General features: G+C 38.6%; 1 protein-coding gene across 2 annotated transcripts in view; it reads left to right on the top strand.

Annotated features, from left to right (window-relative positions):
• Window positions 1-22500, top strand: part of MAPK8IP1 (mitogen-activated protein kinase 8 interacting protein 1) — a 1153940-nt gene that overhangs the window by 485788 nt on the left and 645652 nt on the right. For both annotated transcript variants that reach the window (XM_044082569.1, XM_044082568.1), the window contains exon 2: window positions 5003-5117. In XM_044082569.1, the coding sequence (XP_043938504.1) occupies window positions 5003-5117 (115 nt within the window). The remainder of the gene's footprint in view (window positions 1-5002; window positions 5118-22500) is intronic.

Genomic DNA, 22500 nt, shown 5'->3' with positions numbered 1-22500 from the left:
AAAAAACAGTTCCCTATACTAATCTGGTATATCCAAGGGTCAGTTTCAAGGTTACTCTCCAGTCCAGCTGGTGAATCTGGGAATTTTGAGGCAATGTTACAGTTGCCTTATGTACACAGACAACCCTCTCCTCCTTCCAACAAACTCTAATACATGTGAGAGATGCAGTTACACAGCCAAACTGGAGGCAGAGCTCTCTCAACCCAAGAATGGCACAGTCAGTCAGGAGGAAAAGGTAACCACCCACACCACAAATCCAGTCTCACACAGACCTATTGCATCTGCATACCTAACACATAAACACACAAAAACATACTTGGAGGCTTTAAATAAAAATCTGCCTAAACAGCAAAGACCTCCTAAGCAGATATCCAAGCGACAGCCACCCCTCCACAATACCCACAAATCACATATCTCACAAAATCAGTGTGCCTCACAGTCACAGCCCTTAAGGCCAAACAACACACCAAATACACTTGTTATAGGGGACTCTATTGTCCGGCACACTGACGTCCCGCTCACCAGACTGAACAAGGAGAAGGTCAATGTAAGCTGCCTGTCAGGTGCCAGGATCCGCCACATAATGCAAGCACTCAGGTCACTCCAAAGCAAGTACAAGTATGACTCTGTCATTGTCCATGCTGGTGTGAATGACCTGAGATGTACCTCCCTGGACTACATGAAAAGAGACATAGAGGAGCTCTCTGACCATGTGGCCCAGGCTGGTATGACCCTGACCTTGAGTAGCATCTTGCCCTCACCAAGAATGATGCCACAGTATAAAGACAAAATGATTAGTTTCAACAATTGGCTAAAGTATTGGTGTCATTCAAAGGGGATCCAGTGTCTGTCAGCCTGGGATGACATGCTCAACAAGCCACGTTGCTTCTCTAAGGCGGCTTGCACCTGTCACCCTTAGGCTTTTGTATACTGGCCAAGGCTCTTGCCACCCCCATAGTGCCTTTTTAAGGCAAGGTTCAAAGGACAAACCCACCTCCATAGATAACCCAAGGATAAAAAAACTAAAGGTAATGCTGCTCAACGCCAGAAGTCTAAACCTCAAGATGTACGCACTTGAGGCTCTCCTCAATATGGAGAAAATCGATGTCTGTGTAGTAACAGAAACCTGGTTCAAGGCTCCTGAAAGCACCCCAGCACTACCAGGTTTTAACTCATACCATGCGTTTCGGCCTCAAAACTCGGACTGAAGCACAAAAGGAGGGGGACTATCTATATTCATCAAAGACACCTACACCTCCAGGTTAGTGGCACTGCACGAAGCATCAGAAACCATCCATGTGCAACTAACAGCGGGCAAAACTGCCTTTCAGTTTGTAGCCTGCTACAGAACACCCTCCCTATCACAGGAACCCCACTTGGCATTCCTGAGAACACTGGAGAATATGAAGGTCTCTCCAAACACTATGTTATTAGGTGACTTCAACTACCCAAACATTGACTGGGAAAACTACTCAAGTCCAAACTCCCTTGCCCAACAGTTCCTTGAATTTATAAACTCTAACACAATGGAACAACTGGTCACCGCTCCCACAAGAGGGAACAACATACTGGACCTGGTCATCACCAACATGGGGACTTTATGTTCCACACCAGAGGTAAACCCCTCATTGGTAAGATCAGACCATAAACAAATTTCCCTGGACATCCATATCCCATCCCCACCCCCAGCCAAGGAAATCACTGTAAAGAATTTCTCAAAAGCCAACTTTGCACTTCTCAAGACTGAAGTGGAATCCTTCAAAGCCCCTGGGCCAGAGGATAATACACCCCAATCTGCAGAATCCTTTACAAATGCATTCTATGAGCACCTGCAGGAATGCATGGATCGCGCTATCCCAAATAAAACCAAGACTCACTCCTCCAAAAACAGGACACCGGTCTGGTGGACCTGGCCATAAATAAACTACACAGAAGGAGGAAGCTACTACATGACAGAGCAAAATCCCAAAAAGGGAAGGCATCTCTGATCAGTATTAGCAAGAAACTTCGATCCCTCATAAAATTATCAAAGGCCAGTTTCAAAAGAAAAATTGCCCTAGACACTAAAGGTAATCACAAGGCCTTCTTTAGTTATGTCAGGAACATGGGCAGAAACACCCAGATATGCTCTGAATTGTTGCATAACGGTACAAAATATACCAAACTTCCAGACATAGTCAACATCCTGGCAGACAGATTCAGCGCAAACTTCTCCCCCCCTTCCCCCCCACGGGAGCAAATGCCTATCCCAACTGAATGTAACCTCCCTGACATCACAGATGCACAGGTGAAAGCTGCCCTCTCCAAAGCAAAAAACACAGCATCTATGGGACTGGACGGTGTACCAGACTGTGTCTTACACAAGCTCCAAGAAGAACTGAACCCTCACATTAAGTCACTGTTCAAACTTAGCCTTACTACAGGATATGTACCCAAAGAATGGCGTACAGCTACAGTGGTCCCACTCCACAAAGGTGGTGCCACAACAGACCCCAGAAACTATCGCCCCATAAGCCTGACTAGTCTGGTCTGTAAAGCTATGGAGCGTATTATCATGGAACTCATAAACAAAGACATTGGGAGCCTCCAGACACTGGACCCTACCCACTTCGGCTTTGTTAAGGGCAGATCTTGCCTCTTAAACCTAGTTGATTTCTTTGAAACAGTTACCATAGCCATAGATGAGGGCAAGGTAGTCCACACAGCCTACCTGGACCTCGCAAAAGCCTTCGACACAATACCCCACTCGGGCATCATAAATAAGCTTACCAGCTTAAATATCAACCCCTATATCACAAGATGATTTGCAAACTGGCTCAGAGATAGAACCCACATGGTCAGAATCGCAGGCACCATGTCCGAATCCAAACCAGTTACAAGTGGTGTCCCACAGGGCTCAGTTCTGGGTCCTCTCTTGTTTGGTATATACTTCTCTGAGGTTCAGGCTAACACGGGGGAATTATGGCTGACAAAGTTCGCAGATGACTGCAAACTGGGGGCCATAATCGAATCTCCAGCTGACACAAGCATCCTCCAAAAGGGTCTCAGAGACAGATGCTTGGTGCCAGAGCCATGGCCTCAAGCTAAATGCTAAAAAGTGCATAGTCATCCCCTTTGGGAAAAACAAGGTGCCCACAAAGTACCACATAGGTGGTAATCCATTAAGTACGGAAGAAGTAATTAGAGATTTGGGGACCAACGTGGATAGTAATCTCTCCTTTGATAATCACATTGCGAAAGTGGTTAGAAAGACCTTCTATATAGCCCACCTTATCACAAAAGGGTTCGCATCTAGATCAAGAGGTCATTGTGCCCCTCTACTCGTCACTCATCAGGCCCATAATTGAATACAATGCCCCTTTTGGGATGTACCTTACCCGACACCTGCAGCAACTGGAGAGACCCCAAAAGTACCTCACCAAGAGGATCATGGGCTACAAACAGATGTCCTATGCAGCTCGACTAAAGAAACTCCAGCTCTACTTAGTTGCTTACCGCCTACTCAGAGGCGATCTATGCCTGATGTACAAAGCCATGTCAAACCCAGAATTAATGGACATGCTCCACCTCAACAAATCCAAGTCCCTTAGAGCTACACGCTCCAGGGACCTAAACCTCAGCACAAAAATAAATAGGACATGCTGGAGGGACAGATTCAATTCCCAGAGGCTCCCCTCACTCTGGAATAGAATCCCAGTTCATGTTAGACATAGCCCCTCGCTGTCCCTCTTCAAGCGAAATCTGGACGCGTGGATGGGAAATTGCAAATTCACCCCTGGGATCTCTTCTGTGTCCCTGCTAGACAGAGGCACAGTAAACTAATCTTAAAAGGGTACCTTCTGTGACCTACTTTACAGAGGCACAGTAGGCTAATCTAATAGGGAGGCGGAAGCCAAATACACTCTGGCTAGGCTTATAAATGCCCTAGGGCAGATAGCCTAGTATCTACCTATGAACCTATATATATATATATATATATATATAGAGAGAGAGAGAGGGAGAAAGAGAGATAGCTATGGATATAGATATATAGATGAAGATATATGCATATATGTATATATATATATATATATATATATATATATATATATATATAGATGTGTGTGTGTGTGTGTGTGTGTACATGGATCCTCATCATTAATTTTAAAACATCAAACCTGTGATCAGCAAAGACCAGAGAATCAAAGTTTTGAATTCTCGAACCTTGTAAATGAAGATCACTGTATAGTACGGAACAAGAACTTGACCATTCTCTTCACTGTAGTGCAATCTTGGAGTTGGTATATTTAAGTAGCAGGGGGTGTGGGGGTGCAGGGGGCTTGCCTCCCTGCAAAAATGTGAAATAAGAAGTTTTCACATTTTAGATTTTTTTTTTAAAGGTTTTAAATTTCATGACTTCGCTCCTCTGGTCTTCACTGATGAGAGGTTTGATGTTTTGAAATGTCAATAGAATGAAGGGGATCTATATATATATATATATATATATATATATATATATAGAGAGAGAGAGAGAGAGACATACATTTTGTTCATCTTGATACTAATAGACAGAGATATATTTTGAAAAAGAAAACATATTACTACATGTAGAAAGTGGCCATGCGGAATAAAAAAATTGTCTTCCTGGTTAGCAGTGGTCCTTGCTAGTCAGTCATGGAATGGACAGTCATATAGAATGGTGTTGACTGCATATTGATCAACATTTATTGCTGGAGTGCTACCAGGTGTAAATTACAATTTATTACCAGGACATTTTGCTGCATATACCTAATCAGAGCTGTGGCTTAGTCTTACAATAATCATTTTCATTTCTTTCAGAATCTGTCCAGCACCTTTATTTTTGCTTTACCATTGTTTTATTATTTTAAAGTGAAGTATTGTATTTCTCAAAGCCACTTGAATGTTTGCTGATTAATCACTGAAGATGCTGTTTGTGAAATATAAAACTCTTTTTACTGTGCTTGGAAATAAATGTTAATTTCCTTGCCTCCTTTCATCACAGGCTCACCCATGATATCAGCCTGGAGGAATTTGAGGATGAAGACCTTTCTGAGATCACAGAGATCACAGATGAGTGTGGGATGAGCCTGCATTGTAAAGACAGCCTGGCTTCCAAGGTAAGGATGCAATGTGGAAAGGAAATGTATAGGAATTCTGAATTTTAAAATGAGCCTTAGAAACAGAACACACGGCTAAAGAGAAATGTAGATGATAGCTGCTAAAAAGGAGCACAGTAACCATTCAGTGAACATATGAAACTCAGTATTCCATATTCAGTGATTTTAGTTAGACTCTAATTTAAATAAATTATTTTACTGTACTCATTCTCTGTAACCATTCTAAATCAATTAATCTGTGTTTTTAACATTATGAACTTTATATTAGTATGAACAATCTAATAAATGAAAAGTGGGCCTGGCCGTTGCTCTTTTTCAAATATTGTATTTGTTTCTGCTCTTAATACCCCATTGATTATGCAAGAATCAAACAGAAATGCCTGTATCCGTTTAATTATTTGTTTAATTATTTGTATTTGATAAATGTCTAAATGCATTACTCCTGGAATGACTATTTAGATACATCCCTGAAATAAATAGGTATTAAGTCATTTAGAATAGAAACCTATAATTTAAATGCTAGTCCTGTTGTGTAGCATAGCAAACAAAGCAACCATGTTATGCAAATAATAATATCTGCAGGCATGTGTGCTGAGCAGATGTTGCCACAAACCTTGGCTGTTATTTTATGAAGTTTTAGTCCAATAGTGCGACCAGCTAACAGGTGCTGATTATTTAAGTCAGACATTTCCAACTACGTAGATTCGTGAAGTAGAGGACTGCTGAAAATCTAGGGTCTCGTTGAAAAATCTGAAGTTACAATAAGGACATCCATCATCTCATTTTGTCATTAAGGGACATTTAGTGGCCATTAGAATTTTCATTATTGACTGTGAATGTAGTATGATTGTATATGCTGATTCCACACTCTGTGTGGATGCAAGCAAACCAGTAGAAATGACTTATTATGCAAGTTTCAGTGAAATCGCTGTTTAGGTTTCAAAGCATAATCTCTTCATATCTGAGTTAACATGTTATTAATGAGATTAAAGGTACATCAGTAAGTATATTAATGGCACAAATTCACATATTTGCACAGTTTCCTGGAAAATTATTTATAATGAATGAGAATTAACCTTTTTTTAAGCAAAAATGTATTTTGTAAGCATTTCATAGATGAGAATTTTGTTTGTATGGCTAGGTAATAAGAAGGATTTTTAATTTCATAAAAAATGTACAAAAATATGACAAGAACAACACCTTAACCACCAACTGTAAGATGGCAACCCACCGTCTATGCTATGATTTGTAAAGCAGCGAGTGAACCACGACTCGAACCAGGAAAAATGTTTAAGAGCAAAGTTCTCACAAATTAGCATATCCAAAATACAAAAGGTTAAGCGCTTTCAACTGCACAAGCAAACTTCATCAGAACAAGTAAAACAGTTTGAACACTTCCATTTAAAAACTTTTTGGCGCCACAAAATCATTGTTCAGATTTAAAGTGCTAGTGCAACATAATAACAAGACTTATGTAACTGATCATACTATAATTAGTCTTGTTACATTTCATTGGATTTTATCTACAAATGTGAGCCGTTACCCTAAAAATACTTTGCTCTAATATATTGATAATAACCATAATATTAATAGTAAATAACTGATGTCATTAAAAAGCTTTAAAACCTTTATAACAAAATTATTAGTAGTAATTAAAACTTGGTGCAATAAATATGTTAAATAAAACATATAGAAAACATTTAAACTACTTCAGTGCAAATTACGTACTAGTAAATAGTCTTATATGTTTTATAATAACTGCAAAAAAGGTTTTATGGATATAAAATCATTAATACCTGGTTCCCTAGTGGCATCTGTCAAAATTTGCCATACACTTTCTCTTTTACCTAAAAGTGCTTTATAGTTACCCCCTGGAGAGGATATATTGACTTGATCAATTATGGCAAATTTAAAACTGTGTGTATCCCCACTTTTGCTTATATGTCTGTATAATGCGTTCTTCGTATCTTTGACCTTAATTTTATACATATGGTTATATATACGTTTCCTAAATTGTCTTTCGGTCTTGCCTATATAAAAGGCAGAACATGATATGCACTTTGCCAGGTATACTATATTTTTGCTGTTACAATTTCCCATTCTAAATTTTACCAAAGTCTTGTTAATATCATCCAGTCTACAACCTTTCATTTCATTTATAACTGAACACTGGTTACAAGACCCACATTTCTTAGTAGTTTTACTCAATCTATAATCATCAGTGTCATTTGTCATTTTTTCTAAAAGTCTCTTAATATTCATACCCATTTTATAGACAAAACAGGGTCTTTCTCCGACTACTTTTTTAACTTCTTCATCAACAATCAAGGTATTCCAATGTCTACTAATAATATTTTTTATTTCATTCACATAAGGTGAATAATTCAGTACACAAACTCTATTAAAGGCTAATTCCTCAGACTTGTCAATTCGAACCTTAATATTGTTCAATTCAGTACCCAAGATGGGTGGATATTTTTTACCCCATTCTTTAATGACTTAAGAAGAAATGTTATTAAGTAATGACAGAGGATAACCTCTGTTTGCAAACATAGATATTATGTATTTAATTTCATTTTCCATAACCTCAAAATTAGATGACATTCGAGCTACCCTTATGCACTGTCCTTTAAAAATATTTTTTAACATATTGCTGGGGTGATTACTAGAGTATTCCAAGTACCCATTAGAGAACGTATCTTTCCTATATATTTCAGATTGAAACCCCATATTGGTGTGTTTTATATATGTATCCAGACAGGCAATGCCCTCTGTACCGACTTTGTAAGTGAATTTAAAAAAACCACTCATATGGTTAAGATAATCTATGAAATCTTTAATAATTTCTACTGGCCTGTTTCATAATACAAAAATATTGTCCAAAAATCTTGTGTAATACGATATATATTTGTAATAATCGCTACAAAATAAATGTTGATTTTCCCATTCCAGCATAACCAAGTTTGTGAATATGGGGGCACACGAGGCCCCCATGGCCACACCCTTGGTCTGTTTGTAATATTCCCTCTCAAATTAAATAAAATTATTTTCCAAAACTAAGCCCATCATGTCCGTATTTAAATTAATACGGTCCCAACTCATGTGAGAATATTTTCTCAGACTATTACAAATATCTTCCAGTCCCTGTTATTTAGGGATACAAGAGAATAAGTCGATTACATCAGTAGTAAAAATATACTATATATAGGAAAGGTTAGTTTGCTGTTATTTTTTGTATTTCTGTATTGCCTTTCTATATTTTGAATACTGTAGTTTGCTTTCTTTACCTTGTGTTTTGCTTGCATTCTGTTTTAACAGCATATTAAAACTTCAAAAGAGACCACAGCTCTCTCTGTTCTGAGTCAGGCAGAATTTTATTCCCTCCCTCCCACCCATTTAAGTTGTCTTGTTAAATACCACTGTCTTTCTAGTTGCCCGCCTCTTATGTTAATCTGACCATATATCTCATTTCTCTCTACTTTCACTGGCTTATGTGAGTAATCACAAAACCATCACTTTTGAAATCCCACCCCTTCAATTATTTAACTTTATTGGCCATCCTACAGTATTTCATAGTACCAAAATACAAAAGTAACCACCCCTTTCAGTCCATCTTGCTGTTTTAAAAATAGTAACTCTCCACTAAACCTTAACTTTTTAAACAGGTAAAACTCAAGTTACCTACTTTCATATCTAACTTCTCTAGTGCACACTGCAGAGTGCATTCTTTTCAATCTTACCTTTAAGCATCCCTGTTACTAGCACTTTCTCTAATACCTAAAAAGATCATCTCTACTTGACTCCAAGTAGACTTTTCTCTATCTGTTAAACCTAGCACTTGCTCCTACAGTACTTATTACCTTGATACGGCACTCTTATAGATAACACCCCAAAAAGGCAAACCCCCATTTCTCGGTCACCCACGTCCCCGGAATCTCTTTTAAAGTTTTTTTGTCTAGTCCTTCTAGCATGTCGAGGGATCAGTTGCTAGTGTCATCTCCTGCTCAGCTGGTGAACCTGGGAATATTGAGGCAATGTTACAATTGCCTCATGTACACAGACAACCCTCTCCTCCTCCCACAAAACACAAATACATGCGAGAGATGCAACTATACGGCCAAACTGGAGGCTGAGCTCTCTCAACATAGGACTGGCAAGACCAGTCAGGAGGAGAAGGTTACCACACACACTATAGACCCAGTCTCACATAGTACCATCACAACCTCAAATCATACACATAAACACACAAAGACATACTCGGCTCTGATCAAAATCTACCAAAACAGCAGAGGCCACCAAAGCAGACACCCAAACAACCACCACCTCAGAACACAACACCTGCAACACATAGACCTCACAGTCAGAGTGTCAAACAGTCACAGCCCTTAAGGCCAAACACAATGCCAGACACACTAGTCATTGGTGACTCCATAGTCAGACACACTGACGTCCCGCTCACCAGACTGAGTAAGGAGAAGGTCACAGTAAGCTGCCTGTCGGGCGCTAGAATCCGCCACATAACGCAAGCACTCAGGTCTCTCAACAGCAGGTACAAATATGACTCAGTCATTGTCCACGCTGGTGTAAACGACCTGAGACGCACTCCTTGGACTACATGAAAAGAGACATTGAGGAGCTCTCTGATTATGTAGCCCAGGCAGGTATGACCCTGACCTTGAGCAGTATCCTACCTTCACCAAGAATGATGCCACGATACAGAGATAAGATGATCAGCTTTAACAATTGGCTTAAACTCTGGTGTCATTCAAAGGGGATCCAAGGTCTGTCTGCCTGGGATGACATGCTGGACAAGCCACGCTGCTTCCAAAGGGACGGCTTGCACCTGTCACCCTGGGATTCGGATATTGGCAAAGGCTCTTGCCACCCCATAGTGCCTTTTTAGGCAAGGCTCAAATTCTAAACCTACCACCCTAGAACACAAAAAGGAAAAAACTAAGGGTAATGCTGCTCAATGCCAGAAGTCTAAATCTCAAAATGCACGCACTCGAGGCCCTTCTCAGTATGGAGAACATCGATGTCTGTGCAGTGACAGAAACCTGGTTCAAGGCTCCTGAGAGCACCCCAGCACTATCAGGTTTTACCTCTTATCATGCGCCCGCCCCAAAATCTGGACAATACCAAGAAAGGAGGGGGGGTATCCATATTCATCAAGGACACCCACACCTCAAGACTGGTGGCAACGCACGATGCACCGGAGACCATCCAGGTGCAATTAACCATAGGCAAGACTGCTCTGCAAATTGTAGCATGTTACAGGCCACCCTCACAAACTCAGGAACCTCACATGGCCTTCCTGAAAACACTAGAGGGGATAAATGTATCACCAAACACCATCATACTAGGTGACTTCAATTACCCTAATATAGACTGGGAACACTACTCAAGCCCAAACACCCAAGCCCAAAAGTTCCTGGAATTCATAAACTCAAATGCCATGGAACAACTAGTCACCATCCCCACAAGAGGAGAAAACATACTTGATCTCATCATCACGAACATGGGAGCACAATGTTCAACACCGGAAGTATACCCCTCACTGGTGAGATCAGATCACAAACTAATCTCGCTGGAGGTCCTCATCCCACCCCCACCTGAAATAAAAAAGACCACAGTAAAGAACTTCTCGAAAGCCGACTTCACACTTCTAAAGACTAGTGTGGTCTCCTTTAAGGCCCCCGAGCCGGTGGAAAACAGTACTTAAGCCGCTGAATCACTTACAAATGCCTTCTACCAGCACCTGCAGGACTGCATGGATAAGGCAATCCCAAGCAAAACAAAGACTCTTTGTACCAAAGGCAAGCGTCCAGTCTGGTGGACCCCAGCCATAAACAAACTCTACAACAAAAGGAGGAAGCTACTACAAGATAGAGCAAAATCCTTAAAAGGTAAGACACCCTTGATCACTATAAGTAAAAAACTAAGAGCTCTCATAAAATCATCCAAAGCAAATTTTGAGAGAAAAATAGCTAAAGACTCAAAAGACAATCATAAGGCCTTCTTTAGCTATGTTAGAAACCTGGGAGGAAACTCCCAGATATGCTCAGAACTAGTTCAAAATGATGTGAAGATTACTGATCCTACAGACATTGCCAACATACTGGCTTACAGGTTCAGTGCAAACTTCTCCCCAAAAGGAGAGATATCTATACCAAGCGATTGCAGCCCCCCAAACATCTCCAACGCCCAAGTGAGAACTGTTCTCTCCAAAGCAAAAAACACAGCATCCATGGGACCTGATGGTGTCCCCGGCTGTGTGCTCCACGAACTCAACGAGGAATTAAACCCACAGCTAGGACCGCTGTTTAATCATAGTCTTACCTCTGGATACGTACCCAGGGAGTGGCGCACTGCAACTGTGGTCCCACTATACAAAGGCGGTGCCTCCACCGACCCTGGAAATTACCGGCCCATTAGCTTGACAAGCCTTATCTGCAAAGCCATGGAGAGGATCATAATGGACGTCATAAATAAAGACATAGGGAATTTGCAGACTTTGGATCCATCCCAGTTTGGCTTTGTGAAAGGCAGATCATGCCTTCTAAACTTGGTTGACTTTTTCGAAACAGTCACCAAAGCCATTGATGAGGGAAAGGCAGTCCATACAGCCTACCTCGATCTGGCGAAGGCCTTCGATACAATACCCCACTCGGGTATCATTGAAAAACTCATCAGCTTAAATGTTAACCCATACATCACAAGATGGGTTGCAAACTGGTTGAGTGACAGAACCCACAGGGTCAGAGTTGCTGGCGCCATGTCAGACTCAAAGCCTGTCACAAGTGGTGTACCACAGGGCTCAGTCCTGGGCCCACTCTTGTTTGGCATCTACTTTTCCGAAGTACAAGCAAACACAGGAGGGTTATGGCTGACAAAGTTTGCAGATGACTGCAAACTGGGCCATAGTAAAAACACATCTGACACAGATATCCTTCAGAAGGGTCTCACAGAAACGGATAACTGGTGCCAGAGCCATGGCCTAAAGTTAAATGCCAAAAATGCATAGTCATACCCTTCGGGAAAAACAAGGTTACCCCTAGCTACCAAATAGGTGGCAATCCACTGAGCACAGAAGAAGTTATCAGGGACCTGGGGACCCAGGTTGATAGTAGTCTGTCATTCGACACCCATGTAGCTAAAGTAGTTAGGAAGACCTTCTACATTGCCCACCTTATCATGAAGGGATTCTCATCTAGATCAAGGGAGGTCATAGTCTCCCTATACTCATCACTCATCAGACCAATGATTGAGTACAATGCCCCATTCGGAATGTATCTGACCCGACACTTGCAGCAGCTGGAGAGGCCACAAAAGTTCCTCACCAAAAGGATAAAGGGTCTCAAACATCTGTCCTATGCTGCCCGACTGAAAGAACTCCAGCTCTATTCAGTCGCCACCGCTTGCTCAGAGGTGACCTTTGCCTAACATACAAGGCCATGTCAAACCCAGATTTGATGAATATGCTTCACCTCAAAAATCTAGATCCGTCAGAGCCACAAGGGCGGAGACTTAAACCTCGACACGGCTATTAATAGGACATGCTGGAGGGATAGATTCATCACCCAAAGACTCCCTATGCTGTGGAATAAAATCCCGGTATATGTGAGGCAGAGCACCTCACTGGCCTTGTTCAAGAGAAATCTTGACCAATGGATGGGAGATCGCAGATATACCCCAGGGATTACCTCAGTGTCACTGCTCGACAGAGGCACAGCAAAATAATGGGTATAGTTCCCCATACTAAAGGGGTGGCGTAAGCCACAAAACTATGGGCTAGGCTTGTAAATGCCCTCGGGCAGATAGCCTAGTATGAACCTATGAACCTAGTAATATATGTCAAATTTCTTTTTTCCTGGTTCAAGTCGTGGTTCACTCGCTGCTTTACAAATCATAGCATAGACTGTGGGTTGCCGTCTTACAGTTGGTGGTTAATTTCATAAAATATATTTAAAGTACTGTTTCTAATTTAAAATTAATTATGTTTATTTATTTATTTATATTTATTGACATTTATTAACCGGGTTAGTATAGCTGAGCTACGGGCCCATTTTCAGTGAAAACCCGAGGAGAAAAGTTCCAGAAAATGAACAGTTATTACAAAAGTTACAAAGATATAATCAACAAATAACATACATCTACTAACAAGTAATCGCATGACATAACATAAGTCTATTAACAGGTAACAAATCTATAAATATTAAAAATATTAAAAAACAGACTGAGCATGAAATTCAGTGTAATACCATATATGAGGTCCTTTCAATGTACAAAGAGTCAGTAGTAATAGAAGAACATATTACTATTATTTTTTTTTGTTGTGCATTTAAAAAAGAGGGAAAAATAACAGAAGGTGCAGGGTATATGAGGACAAAGAAATGATATAGATAAGAAGTGAGAATAAGTTAAGTGGGAGTTTGACAAGGGCAGGACCACGTCTTTTGTAGATAAAGTTTAAGTTCTTGTTTGAACGGATATTTTTCAGGAGTGTTTCTTATACTGAGAGGGAGTAAGTTCCAAGCATGGGTTATGAAGTATTTATAAAGGGACTTTCCAATGTTTTATTGAGTTTGTATATGTCAAGGAGGTGTTTGCTAATAGTACAGAGGTGGTGTTTGGGGTTATAGTAGGACAGTAGATAAGAGATGGAGGGGCAGAAAGACGGATCATTCTGCATTATAATTGTAATTGTAATAAGGAGAATGGTTCTATTATGAAAAGTCAAACAGCAAAAATAATGTCAAAAACACAGAAGAGAAAAAAAATTAATTTTAAGTGTTTTTTGCAGGTAGCAAATCCCTCAAGCCCCCCAAAACTACATATACCAACTGTATTATTGTTCCAACCCCAAAGAATTAGAAATCTCCCCAAAGAAGGGAATCACTGCTGATGCACACTTAGAAGTCATACCAGTGATCAGTGATCAGGGGCCAGTGATGCTCAAGGAATTTCACCTTGGCCACCCACAGCTATACCAAGGAGAATACTGCATATTAAAAGCTGGGGAATTTGTATAGCAGTCTTCATCAAAAGAGGATGCTTAGCACTAGCTGTTTACATACATACTTCGCCATCTGACATATTTAAAAAACAAATATTACTAGATGTCAGCTTTTCAGATTATTTTTGGAATACTTCCGAAAAATTGGACTTTGAGACAGACACCAGAAACATGTTGGTTGATTTTGTATCTCAGGTTTATCATACGAAAGGAAAAGTAATGAATTCATGTTTGAAAAATGTGACTAGAGGAAAGATTTTGCAGCAATGTTTAGAAAGATGCATGCAGGTCAGGTGCAATGAAATGCTGAAATTGGTTGATATTATTAAATATGTCATTAAAATTCATGTGGATAGTCCAGTTGCTAAAAAGCTTTAGTTGGAAAATATTGGTCAATATTCTTGGCAGACCCAACTGTAGCCAGTACTTTAGTTCCCTCTCCTAGATTTGTGTACATATGTCATAATTAAATTTAAAGATATGCTGAGGCGTAAAAACACATTACTTTGGGATCTAATCACCAGACTAGTATATATAAATTCAAGAGCTTTAGTAGGTGTTAATACACTAGAGATGAGCAAAACATTATACAGCCTGGTACATGAAGGATAACTGAAATGAGATGGCTTCTAACTTGTGCATCTAAGAATGTAATATACATATTTGCAGGTATTTTTAAAGCAGTTTTTGATGGTAAAACTAAGAGAATGTTTTCAGAAAATACTAGCAAGCTTATTTGTATTATAAAGACTGCTATTACTGATGTTCTGGATAGACATACACTGGATTGAGGAGGACTCTGAACATGGCAAAAATGGCAACATGGATAGGCAACTTATTTTAAAGGGACCTAGATGGTAAATCAAATTATAGACTTATCTAGTATACAACTAGTGTTAAAGAGTAAATGTATACAACAGGGTGTCACATCCCTAAGAATTTTTTATGTGAGGCATTACTGTGTTTTGTTGGTATATAGTAGATATACAATACCATAGTGTTAAAGTATGTTTGGTCTGATAAAGCCTTTTGTGGCAGAATCATATTAAAGTTAAGCAAAAAGTCCTAAGTGTTGTTTTTATTTAACGAGAAAGCAAAGTCAACCTGAGGACAAAACCTGGGCAGCTAGCCAATATTAATGAGTGCTGTGTTGAACTCCACAACATTAAAACTGAGCATGTTTCTGAATAAGTATCTTTGTTTTTTTTTAGCTGGTCCTAGAACCTGGTTCAATTCTTTTGCTTCAAAATTTAGTTTTACTCCTGCTTTCTTACTTTGTAATGCATATAATGAAAAATGTATTTTGATTTGCGCGCTGCTTCTATGCTGTGCTGGATCCAAAGTCTTCTTAAGACACACAATCTTGCTGTGCTGTTTACTACTGAATCAGAGACACAGAGCTTTGCATGACTCCATCTGTAATCTGTTTAAAGCACCAAGGCTTTCAAATTGCACACTGATAAAGAAATATATTTTGCAGCTATAAGCACAGTTACAGATAACTTTTTTATATAACAAACCACACATACTCTTTCTGTCAGATTGTAGCATATATTTACAAAGTTTTCCTTCATTACATATATGAATGATTACTTTTACAAAATTACCTCTCTCTGTCCCTCTCCCTCATAACTGAATTACTACAGTTGTTATACAGAGTGCTATTCACGCACATAGATTTTGTTATTTTCTCTTGGTATCTTTTTTGGACTTCTGCGGAAAGTCATATAATGTCTGCTTTTAGACTTTTCTATTGTCCTGTCAGCTGTTCTGCTGATGTGAAAATGCACAAATGCATGCAATCAGAATAACAGAAGTATAAAAGGAAACATCTGTTTTGTTGTTATTGAAAAAACATCACGTATTGCTGAGTTTAGATATTTGTTCTGCAAACATGAGAAAAGTATGTGATACTTGCTTTCCAATATTGCTTTGTTAGACTTTTCTGATGCTGTGAAGAGAAGCCTGTCTGTTATACATATAGTATGAATGCACATTTTACATTGCTAAACTCTCTCTCTCTCTCTTTCTCTCTCTCTCTCTCTCTCTATATATATATATATATATATATATATATATACAAGCAAACTTTTTATTCTATGCTTTATCTTTCAGCATATTTACAACAAAATTAATTTCAGCCTTATATTCATAATCTCTAACATATAATACTTCCACAAATACCCATGTTCTCTCCTTCTGCTGTCTTACCCTTTCTTCGAGGGGTTCCTAACATCCTACAGTAAACATAATAAAAACAGAGATCTAAAGTATATATGATAATGTTATAGCCATTTCAATGCATTTGTGGGATTCACATTCAGTCAATTTTTTTTTGCATTAGCTATTTCTGTATTTATTTATTTCTGTTCTAATTGTTATGACCTTTATTGATTTCTCATCATAAAGTCTGAGCTATATTTATCCCTTCTATTTTGAAAAAAAAAATGTCGCTGTCATATCTTCATCTTATTTTCCTAATATTTTAGATCTACCTCACCTTTAAGGCCTTACATACCTTTTTCTTACCTTTGTGTTTTCTTTTCTTCCTGACTAGGTTAATGCTGTACCATGGCTTCAGTTTCATTCAGATTCTTTTCTCACAACCATTTTCAGTTGCATTCTGAGTACCTCCAGATCAGTATTGACTTTCATATTCTAGTATTCAGTGTTTCTTTTCCTGTTTCTTTTCCAACAGTTATCCACTTTTTCATAGATTCATAGCTTCAGAGGTAGGTGTCGAACAAACACACTGCCTTACTGGCATTCAGGTAGTAGTGCCCTGCTACCCTTCCTCTTGCAGACTACCAAAGCTCAGAGTCCCTCCCACTGTGTGTGATGGACCAATCACATAGCAGTATAGGGACTGCCTTTCACACCCACAAACAGGACCCTTTCAGTTGTTTAGTGCCATAGTAAGAGAAGGCTCTCTTGAAAGACTGAACTTTACTCTGGATTTCTTCAGTTGTTGAGCTCAGATGAGAAACCCTTTGAGGTTTTATTATCTTCCTTTGCTTGTTTTTTTTTCTGATTGGGAAATTATATGTGCATGGGGTTTTACTTTATCTGCAGTGTGAGCTTTATACTATTTATTTTAAGTTAATTATTAGTGCTTGTGTGTGTTTAACCTTGACAATATGGTTTATGGCCATTGGTAAATGTGAAAGAGACAGATATTTATATTTGTAGAAAGACAGGTGATGTTTATTTTTTTGCAGTAGGCAGATTGTATGACTAAGCATAAAGTCTGTCTAGCTGAGTGTTAAATATGCCATGCTTATTATTTAGGCAAAATTAACCACCAATTCAGCGTGCGTGTATATGAATACATGTATAATACTAAGAAGGAGAAAAATACAAATACGTTAGTGCGACACTTATAAAAAGGTGAGGACCATATTTTTAAATTTCAAGTTTTAGAGTACATGTTTGTTAATCCCAGAGTTGGAGACACTATTGATAGAACGGAATATGCTGAAATGAAAAGGATAATTAAATTGGAGTCCTTTAAAACCCGGACTGTTTTATCCCTGAAACAGGTTTTAAAAGAAGTTTAAGACATTGAAATATGTCTATGTTTAGAAACATATTAAATTTAAATTCTGACTGTCTTTGTTGTTTTGTGATGTCATGGAGCATGCGATTGATGTAATTTGTATATAAGATGATGTACCCCAGGGCTTTCTAGAGCTTGAGGAATCTATTAAGTGAAAACTCACTAGCTTTGTTTTTGTTTCTGTTTCTTATATATGTATATAGGGTACATGGTGATTTAAGCTACTCTTTCTCATATTTTTAGAAAGATACTGCATTGTATCACTCCCCTTAAAAACTATAGACTATGCTGTAGACTATACATTCTGACTATATATATGCACAACAACTTTTCATTAGTATGAATGCGCTTGAATCATACACTATAAAGTGGCAGTAGTTTAATAAGACAATTATTACTCAATCTTGCCTATCATAGGATATAACAAATGCATTCCATCTGGATGGTGTTTAATAACTCTACCAAGTCTAGACACTTAACATTTACTAATAAATGGTTCAAGAGTCACAGACAGTAGTTAGTCGTCATCAGGTAGATTGTCATCACTGGTTGGTACGTCTGTGCATAATTTTCAAGAACAGTTTCTGGTTGGATTAAATGTGAAACGAACTGGCTTGAACCATCCCTTACTGGAGCCTCTTAGTCCCTTCACTGTACTGAAGTAACAGTCCAGCCTTGTATAAGTACTTTCTCTACCAGCTCAAAGTTAGACTTTTCTTTTTATTTGTCTTGACAACATAAGAACTTGGTGTGTTTGCTTGACCAGTAACAACAGCTTCCTTTTTTTCAAAATTAAACACTGAATCACAGAACTTGAGACAATGTTAATAGATATCTTCAGAAAAGTCAATACATAGACATCATGTTATTAAAGAGTTAAATATCAAATAATCTAAAACACATGACATTTAAAATATGTCTGCATATCCTGAAGAATCACATAACTTACAAACAGTGTGTCATTAATATATATATATAAACCTATCACATCCTCCTCCTTATTTTGGGCAAGCTGTAATTGGCTGCTGACTTCCATCACCCAAGGGTCATGCGATGTCATAGTAACTATTTGAACCTAGGTCATCAGGGGTCATAGTCAGGGTTTTATCCCTTTATTTTACAGAGCTGGGTAAACCTTATCATTTTAACTACAACATCAGACTTGTGCATAAATGTAGTCTTCATTGCTGTTTGAAGCAATAAACCCCTCATTCTGTAGAATTATAATTGCCTTCACACTTTTGTATGGTATTTCTCCTTTATCTCTCTTACCTTCAGACTTTTGCATGGTATTTCTCCTTTACCTCTCTTACTATCTCTCCCTTTTCTCCTCAGGCATACATATTACCCCCTTAGTCCATCATGCATCTGAATCTCAATTTCCCCAACTTCTTCCCATCCCTTCATTCCCATAAACATTCTCTACACTGATTTTCTGTAATTGTGCCCAGCAATATTCTGCAATCAATAGCGAACCCTCTCCACAACATCTTAATATGGTATGTGCAAAATACTTGTATGATAGTAATGCATGCTAAGGTTTGTATCCAAACTGGTTATTTTAATGAATGCTCTTGTCTTTACCAGATTTTTTTTAGTCTGTAACTTACTCTCTTGTTTTTCATGTAGTTTACAGTTTGGCTTTACATGACTAGCATGCATTGGTATGAAACAACTTGGAATATTTACTTTCTGGGTACAGTTTTTGTGAAAAGAAGTTAAATCTGTCCACAATTTTGCAAAATTTCCCTAGTTTTGTCTCATTTTGACCTGTTCCTCAAAATTAGCTTTTTATGACTAATCACTGTAGACTGCAATCATTAAATTATGTCAAATATTTCAGTTTCAGACTTCATATCCTTCAGAAAGTGAACACAAATGTAAAAAGTGTTATTGTTACAAATTCTTGAGTATATGAGTGATGTTTAAAATCTCTCTCCGATGCGAGACCTTTGCACTTCATTATTTTTGGCGTTGGCTCTGATTATTGTGCTAAGAAGTTGAGAAGTATTATTTTTATCAATGGCAGATGAGGTAAACACAGTGAAAGTAACTTGTCTTCTTGTTTTCCAAGCTAACCAGCTGTATTGCAGGGCTAATGTGAATTTGTGTGAAATAAGTTGAAGTACTTGTGGGCTTCTTACTGTTTATAAAAACAAAGCTGAAATTACATAGCTCACAGGTGTCCCTGAATTTGCTGAATGCCTCCAAGTTTGTCTCATATTTTTTTGTTTGTTCCTTCAAAAACGTTGTGGTTTTCTGGCAAATTGCTGAGGATTGCAGTAACTAAATAATGACAAATTTTAGAGTTTCAGACCTGAAGTACATTAGAAAATGCATGCTAATATAAAAACGTATTCTATCACTTTTAAGTAAACAACAGTAATATTTAGAATTTGTCCATGATTCTGGGCCTCTATCTCGTATTTATCTATGCTTTGCCTTGATTGTCTTAATTGTTAAAGAAGAAGTATTTTTACCATAATCTGGATATGCAAAGTGCAATAATGGCTGTGTGGGTTTTGGGGGTATGTGAGTAGACCTTTCTTCTTGTCATTGATCAGTTAAACAGGTTGGCTTTGCAGGGCATGTGTGCATTTACGTGAAATAAGCTTGAATAACCAGGCTACCATATGCTTGTGTAAAACAAACTTATCTTTTATCTCTATAGTTATTACTTTATCAGTCAGACATCTAAATTATACACAGTCTAGAATGGAGCTATGTTTGCTGAGAATGGGGGCTGTCTGTGGATGACAATGGCATACCATGCTGTCATGATGACGTTAAATAGTTATTAGTCTGACTTTGCAGAACTAGTGTGCATTTCTATAAAGCTGATTAAAATACTTTGTGTAATGCAGGTTAGAATACTTTACCATGGCCACTGTTTTTCCTCAGTCTAACATTTGAGGTATATACAGTAAAATAACTATAACTGATAGGTATCAACATTGGTGGGTGATAATTACAGCAGTTTGACTGGTCTTAAATCAGAAAAACGAATCTCAAACAACATGCATTTAGGCATTGTCCATCCCCTCCCAAAACAATAGGTGGGGCTGGGGGCCCATGGCCTGAAAACTGCTCAGGGCTCAAGGTACTTTTAATCTGCCACTACCTACATGCATCAAAGGGGCTTAGCACTTAAATTATTTTGGTAAATCCTATAGGGAAGCCATCGATGCAACAAGGATAATGATTCAACTAGAAATACTTGATGGATCCAGTGATGATATCTCTGGAATCCATTTTCAGAACTAAAACATCAGCAGCCATACTGGCAAATGTAGGATGAAAAGGCCTGGCAGTAAAATCTTCTGAGCTGAGGAAAGATAAGCTAGGCTAGTGTGATCAGAAGTTGGAGAGAGAACTTAGGTTGTCTTGGCCATCACAGAGCTAGAAGAATCAAGTATGCCTTTTATTTTCTTTCCTTACTGCAGTATCCCCAGAATTCGAGAGGAAAATGGTTGCTACATCTTAGATACAGTGTTTGAAATCAAGGTGTTCCCTGTGAAGGGATAGTTTCCTGACAGGTGGACATACAGCAATATAACATACTTAGCATGAGAAATGCATTAGAAATTGTCTATTTTTTTCATCTGAGCATTTTTCATAGATACAAACAGATACATCCTGGGGAACCCAAAAATCTATATCACAAAAGACAAAGGTGTCAGAACTGTGGAACCATTCATGATCTGTTGTTAGTGTTATGCTCAGTGATTCTGGCAAAACGTTTTTCTCACTTGACCTGAGCATCACTACTAACAACAGGCACAATCTAGGTACTCTTAGACAGCCATATTTCTGCCTTCTTGCCTTTTAGGTATTGGACCACTGTGGTGTTGATGCTGTTGCAGAATCCCTGATTTTATAGCTTTGAAGAAAGCGTTGATTGTTAGAGACATAGCTACTCCTTCGGGTACATCTGGAGTACCACCTGTACTGGAAACAACCTTTCTTGCACTGAAGAAATCTCCATATATAGTCCCTGACTGGTGAAAGACTTGCTGAATTTCTTCTGAGGTATCAGAAGCCACTTCTAAGTCACATTGATCAGAGCAGACCTTAGAAGGAGAGCTTTGTCTAAGCAGGTGGGGTCATCAGGTCATCATAATGAGTGTTGGCATTCCTTTTGCATAAGCAATAACTGGAAGCAAGCTAAAAGGCTCTGAATTATTTTCATTGTCATAATCATTCTTTCCATTTTGACATCTACATTCACTCCCAGGGTCACTTTCTTTTTGTTGGGAACAGATGCAGCATTCTTTTATCACTGAAAAAAAATGAATCCAAAGAAGTCCAGGTAGTAAACATCTTTGTAACAGTAATTTGACCAAAGGGGAGCATGCTGAACTGAAAATGATGGCTACCCACTGGAAAGCTCAGAAACTTCCTGTTGAGCTTGAAGCTTGAATGCTCATGCATGCTACAAAAATATCGTTCAAGGGCAGAAGTAGCCATCTTTACACCATTTTGATAACAGAATGAGGAAGGAATGAAAAGCTTCTCTCCCGAATTTCTTTGCTTGGAGATCAGGGAGATAGATACAGAAATGGCTTCCAGCTCCTTCTTTCTTGTTCGCCAGAAAACACCCTTGACTAATATCTTCTTCCACTGAAATAAAAAAAAAAACTTTTCAGCACTGACACATTTTTGTTAGTACTTCAGCAAGGATCTTGTTCTTACTGTTACCCCCAACAGAATTCAGCAGAATCTGCATGTTGGCAAAGACCTAAATGTTATCCTGTATCCCTTGCTGAGAATAATTTGCACCTCTTAGATGAATGGAAGAACAGCTAACTTTT

This window comes from Protopterus annectens, chromosome 9.part0 (genome assembly GCF_019279795.1).
Source record: "Protopterus annectens isolate FY-2018-M chromosome 9.part0, PAN1.0, whole genome shotgun sequence".
Taxonomy (NCBI): Eukaryota; Metazoa; Chordata; order Ceratodontiformes; family Protopteridae; genus Protopterus; species Protopterus annectens.
This window is presented reverse-complemented; position numbering and strand designations above follow the sequence as displayed.